General features: G+C 29.4%; 1 protein-coding gene across 10 annotated transcripts in view; it reads right to left on the bottom strand.

Moving 5' to 3' along the window:
- The window catches only part of LOC117169459 (aryl hydrocarbon receptor nuclear translocator homolog), a 78,123-nt gene that overhangs the window by 33,217 nt on the left and 38,159 nt on the right, over window positions 1–6,747 (bottom strand). For all 10 annotated transcript variants that reach the window (XM_033355848.1, XM_033355850.1, XM_033355849.1 and 7 more), the window contains one exon: window positions 630–790. In XM_033355848.1, coding sequence (XP_033211739.1) covers window positions 630–790 — 161 coding nt within the window. The remainder of the gene's footprint in view (window positions 1–629; window positions 791–6,747) is intronic.

Raw genomic sequence — 6,747 nt, forward strand, 5'->3', positions numbered from 1 at the left:
AGGGGAAATTATGGAAAGGCGGTAGAGGAAATGATGATGAGTAAGGGAGGGGAAGAACGGGCTGAGGAGGGAAGTAGGAGAAGGGGACTGTTAGCTGGGGAAGTGAGAAAAAAGGGAAGCAGAGTAGTCCCATTTTGTAGGCGCGCAGCAGCTACTTTGACTAATTTTTAAAAAAGTTTCTCAGACTTCTCTGAAAAACTCAAAATATTGTCAATAGTAGCATAAAATTTAAACAATTCTGGCAAAATAGCAGCATATAATTCTTAAAATATTCCTCGAAATTTGGTAAATACCGTAAAAATTCATTGGAACCTTTTTAAATAGCCTAAAACATTTAAAGTTCTTTGAAATTCTAGAAAACAGCCTAAAATCATTTGCAATCCATTTACAAGATTGAAATCTATTTAAAAAATTCGGAATCTTCTGTTAAAAATTACTAGAGGCGATTGTGTGCGTGGCAGACCTGATTATTTAAGCCAGTTACTCGAACTTCTTACAGAAATGCCCTGACTTTTGCAATTTTGTTTCCAAATCCCGGACTTTTCTCTGATTTCCAGATTTTCCCTGACCCGCAGCTACCCTGTAAAGATTAAGATTATGGAGACTATAAAAAATGGAATTGGACTTACCTCTTAAATTTTTCATATGAGCAACGGCCATCCGGAGGATGGTCAATTTGTCGGGTTTCCGGGCAAGGGCCGAACATGTTGGAACCATGTCCGATAACTCGGTGATGTAGGCGGTCATCTTGTTCCGCCGCCGCCGCTCGATTTCGCAATGATTCTCCCTACAGTTAGACGCAAGACAAAACCAAGGTAATTGCATAGCTCACGATACCATGAAGATTGAAGGTTCTTAAGTCTGAGATTAAGGGCTGAGAAAATAGGGTGAAGATTGTTACCTTCAGAGATGAAGATGCTTTCACAAAAAGTATTTTAAGTTTTTCATTAAATCATTATTTGTTCCACTATAATTGAGTGGCTTGATTATTTCTTAAAACACAAACAATCACAACTAGTTTTTTTTTGTAATTGCAGGCCTCGCACAAATTTTAAGAATTCAAAATAGTATTAGAGTAGCATACATTTTGAAGAATAAAAGCAAAATAGTGTCCTGCAATTTTTTAATTATTATATCGCGGGGTTAAATTTTTCTTAAATCTGGTATATAATATATATCTCACACAAAATGAAGTAAAATTTTTTGGAATCTTTTAAAATATCCTGAAAAATTTGAATTCCGTTTAAAATACGTAAATATTTTTATTCTTTTAAATATTATGATTTAAAATCCGTAAATCTATCACAATTCCTTAAAAAATGATCAAATCTATGAAATCCGCTGAAATCCCACAAAATCTATATCTTAAAATTCCTTGAAGTCTTTAAATCATCTTTTAAGCATTCTAAAATCTTACGCAAATCATTTGAATTTTCTCAGAAATTTGTAAATATCTTGAAATTTTCTATAATCACATTCTTTAAAATCACTTGAAATTTGTAAAAATTCTTATCTCTTGTGAAATCTCTAGACATTGGTTGAACTCCCATACAAAATCTTGAAATATTTAAAAATTCGTTTTAAAATATAATATTTAAAATCCTCTGAGACACCATTAAATCCCATGATATCTTTGATACCCTCTTAAAAAACACTTGCCATTTTTAAAATTGTGAATTATCGTAGAATCTTGTGAAATATTTTGAATTTTTTCAGAGATTTAAAATCTTTTTTATCTTTGGATATCCTAGAACATCGCCTAGGCCTGGTAAAGTTCCTGCAATCCCTTCAAATACTTTGAAATCTTTCAAATATTATAAATCCCTTAGAATTTTTTAAATCTTCAAAATTTGGAAGTCTTTTGAAATTTCTACATTTTAGATGGGAGATATGTTATTTTAGCCAATGTAGTGACTTTAGTATTAAAAAATATAGAAGGTTTTACTACATCCAGATTTCAAATTCCTTGCTTGATTTCTAAAAAAATTATATTCAATGAGTTAAAGAAATAATTACTAGTTTATGAAATCAGATTGAAGCCTCGAGGGAGCAAACAAGAAATTAAAACCCGGTTAGTATAAGTTTTACGCCTCGTTATGGGAACTTCGTTTTATCGAGCTTACAGGTTTCCCACAAAGAAAAAAATGAAATCCTGAACGGGAACGCAAATTCAATGAGAACAAAACACTAACTTCAATTATTGACCGCAGATCATATCCTGTTTCCGATAAAAAATAATGGCATTGTTAACTAGAAACTGCGGTTTAGATGAAGACTTAAAGAACTTACAGTTTCTTATGATCTCGCCGTTTCTTATGAATTAGTAAAGTAGTTAAATTTTCAACCAAGTAGTTAAATTTTCAACCATGCAGTAAAATTTTCATCCCAAACAGATTCATTTTCAACCAAACTTTTGCATTTTTAACCAAAAGTGATTAAATTTCTCCCAAAAGAGATGAATTATCAAATTAAAAAGAAGAATTTTGTAAACAGAATTGAATTTTCCATCAAAAAATTAATTTCCTATCAAAAAGTTTAAGTTTCTACCAAATTGTTGACAAAAAGTCGAATTTTCAAACAACAAAAACTTTTCAGTCAATAAAGAAAAAAAGTCTTGCAAAATGTTAACATTTCAAGCAAAAAAGGCGAACTTTCTGCAAAACAGATGAATATTCAGCCAAAAATATGATTTTTCAACGAAATAGTTGACTTTTTTAAACTCAAAACAGATGAATTTTCATTTAAAAATGGAATAATTAAATTTTAGTTGGAAACATTTAATTTTCAATTTAAAAAAACTCACAAAGCAGTTGAATTTGCAAGTAAAAAAATGAATTTTCGATCAAACAGTTACAGTTTCAATCCAAAAGTATGAATTTTAAACAAAGAAGTTGATTCTCAACCAAGCAGTTAATTTTTTAACTAAACAGCTAAATTTTTAGCTAAATAATTAATATTTTAATTCACTAAAATTGCAAACATACCACCAAACACTAAATTATTAAGAGAGTAGTTGAACTTTCAAGCAAAGAGTTGCCTTTTTAATAAAAAATTGATTTTATACCTTCAACAAACTGGTTCCACTTTCGAAGAAATTTTTAGCCAAGAGAGAAAAACGTCAACTAAATTCGAGATTCGAATTCTCAATACAAAAGGATGACTTTTTAACAAAATTGTTGAATTTTCAACTAAATGATTAAATTTTGAACCAAATAATAAAATTTTTAAGTGAAAATGTGAATTCTTTACAAAAAAATTTATAGCAGATTTTTGAACCGAAAAGAATGAAATTTCAACTGTTGCCAATGAAATCTGTAAAACCTTTGTTTCTTAGTGATGTCTTACGTCAGAAATAATTGTGGCACGACCCTTAATTCAATTTTAAATTCCGAGATTTACAGAAATTTTCAATAAAATAGTTCTATAATTGTAAAATTTATGTGGAATTCAATATATAAGTAAAGGTAGAATTTATTGCAGCATCTCACGGCTTATTGACAGTTTTGAGATTTATAGACAATTTTGCACATTCGAGTCCAATTTTATGGCAAAAAAGGTGAAACGGACGGTATAATTAGGTGTTTGATGGGCACACAATCAAGGAGAACTTTCTAACTTGTTTTGTCTTGGTTAGCAATCGCTCAATGATCCATGCCAATCGATTCAGATTGATCTAGAAACTTTTTCATAGACTTCCAAATATCTATCTACTGTATTTATTTTATATTAAACACAAACTTCTATTTTCTAGACATTGATGTTTCGTAAGAGTATGATATTATTACAATTGCACATTTAAAAATGAAAAGGGTCATTAGTTTTTTTCGCGGCAATTTTCAAATCCTTCATAAATTCTAAGGGGAATATTTTCAAGTTTCCGAATTAAGAAGTTCTAAAATCTAAAGTATAAGTTCTAAGTTCTTAAGTCTTTTGTTCATTTTTCCCGGAAAATAAATTTTTTTTAGAAGATCTGAATAATTCCCAACGATTTTTTAATACCACTGATTTGGAACCGGGAATTTTGGAAGAGAATTATAATTCTGAGTTTGAAGAATGTTTTTTTTTAATTGCCTTCTTCTGAATCAAAATTCAAATTATTTTCAAAATTCCCGTTCAATGTCAAAAATTTATATTCTAAGCTAAATATTAATTCCTTCTGAAAATTTCCTGATCTAAAGGCTAAATTATAATTCTTTACAGAAATTCCCTGATCCAAGTCAAAATTATAATTGTTTAAGGAAACTCTCGGTCGTAAAGTAAAAATTATCATTCTTAACGAAATTCTCAATTCTATCTCAGAGTTATAATTCATTTAGAAAACTCCCTATCTCAAGGTCAAAATTATAATTCTTTGCCAAAATTGCCTGTCATAAAATCAAAATTATCATTCTTTACAGAAATTCCTTGTCACAAATGCAGAATTATAATTGTTTTCGAAAATTCCATTACACAGCTCAGAATTGTAATTCCTTACAGGAATTATTGGTATATTTCATTAATTTTTTCGAACTCCATACTCATAATATTTTTTTTTTAAATTCTTTATAACAAGTCACAATGAAATTAATTTCCAAAATTCCTGTTTCAAATCAGAATTCAAAAATTCAAGTAAGAACGATTATTTTTTCACACTATTTGATTGATAGAGAATACCCGGCTTTCCTCCGATAAAATAAATTCCCAATTATTTCCCGTTATTTCCCATTTCCCAGTCAAGTAGACATCTTCATTATACCATTTCAAGTTTGAAAGCTGTAGAAATGTTGTAAAATGCATTTTAAAAAATTAAAAAGGGCGAAAGTAGGTATAAATGTCAAATCATCTTCAATAAATACATTTTCTTATCAAAATTTATCAGCATTCTCGGAATCGCGTGCATGCCAGCGAGCCCTTGTAAACTTCTTAAAGAATTATCATGAATTAAATGCCATTAAATTTACGATTGTACGCAGATAATTACGTAGTTTACCGCCAAAGTAAAGAAGACTGCTATTACTCATGACGATACTCTTAGCTTGTGTAATAGCAGACATCAAATTATGGTCTCACTCGATACTATTTGAGAATCCTGTGTCACGGTTTACGATAAACATCATCGATCATAATTCTCACCGTATGAAATAGTGTCATTTCGTTTAGATAAACGAGGAACACAAATGCAACTTATACGTGTGGAAGTTTGACATTTAAATGTGAACCACTTATGATCAGCCTTTTCATTTTTATTAAGTAAATTATAAAATTAACACTAAAAGTTATCTGGTCTTCAATCCTAGCTTAATAAGTCAAATTTAAAATGTTAATTTTATTTAGATCTATATTGCAGGGTATCTTCTTAAATCCTGGAAAACAGCCCTGACAATTCCATGTAAAAATTAATTTATAACCATAAAACAAAAAAAAAATTCAACAAAATAGTATAATCCAGATATATAAAGCTGCTTTTAGAAATGAAAAAAAAAACATTTTTATTACATTGCATATTACAGTTGAAAGAAACTGAGTCAAACTCTCGAAAAAAATCCCTGACAACAAAAAATGCCCTGACATTTCGAGGTTTTTCTAGGTATATAAAAATTTCCTCGCAATTCCAGGTTTTACAGTTTTTTCAGTTCAGTAGACAACCTGTATTAATGTTTCATAATACTAAATGAAATCGGCGATTTGCAAAAAAGTTGACCACATTTATTTCCACTCATTTTCTATCTCCTCCAAACTAAAAATTTAAAATAAAAAATTGATCAATAATATTAACACCATTTTTTAAATATTTGAGATTCGAATATATCACTTATATTGAGATAAAAAAGATAAAAATTAAGATTAGGATTCGACACTTTTACAGTTGAGGATATAAAAAATCAAATCGATTCATTAACGTTGATTATAAATATTAGTTAAACTGGAAATTGAATTAAGAAAAATTTCTAACATGGCTTGCATTGGCATTGATCCTATTTTCAGTCAGTTCGAACCTAAACAGACAGGGCCACTGAATCATTTCTGTTGGATTAGAAGGGATGACTTAACTTAATTCAACGAATAGGCGGAGAGTGCGGCCTTCGAGAAGTTTATCACGCTTGACTGAGCAGACCCTCCACTCTTGTGCTCCCCGCATCAAGAACCCAGACTGCTAGAATCTAAGTTCCAGTGAATTAATTATCAACATTTTTGTGTGATATATTTTTAAATCCGATAACGCTCCATATTAGTTTATCTTACTATAAAATGAGAGTCAAAATCAAATCGTGAAAATAGGCATTTCCCCATATTTTAAAATATTTTTATCTGCTCTGTATGTATCTTTAAAAGATTTCTGAAATGTTTTGGTTTTTTTAGCCACATGTCCTGTCACGTAACCTTTAGCAACGTGTAAAATTCACATCCATCACAAATAAATTTCTTGAACGCTTATTTTTATATTTGCATAATCTCTTCGTTTACTCTTAATTTAAAATCATATATTAGGTGATTGTAAAAGTTCTTGTTCAGAAAATTTCATTGTCTAAAATGGTCAACCTTTTGGCCACTTTTTCAAAAATGGAATGATTGGAAAACATTTTTTTTATAATACTATAATTCATTAAATTTCTATACAGTTTTTTTTCAACATTTTGGAACTTTTTTCAATTTTTGTTTGCTCTTTATTGAAACATTGTGAAATATAACAAATTAAAAAAAGATAAATCGGAAGGCAATGTAGACATAAATTGTTGAATCTGCAATTATTTATTTAGCACTATACTA

The sequence above is a fragment of the Belonocnema kinseyi genome, chromosome 3 (assembly GCF_010883055.1).
Source record: "Belonocnema kinseyi isolate 2016_QV_RU_SX_M_011 chromosome 3, B_treatae_v1, whole genome shotgun sequence".
Classification (NCBI taxonomy): domain Eukaryota; kingdom Metazoa; phylum Arthropoda; class Insecta; order Hymenoptera; family Cynipidae; genus Belonocnema; species Belonocnema kinseyi.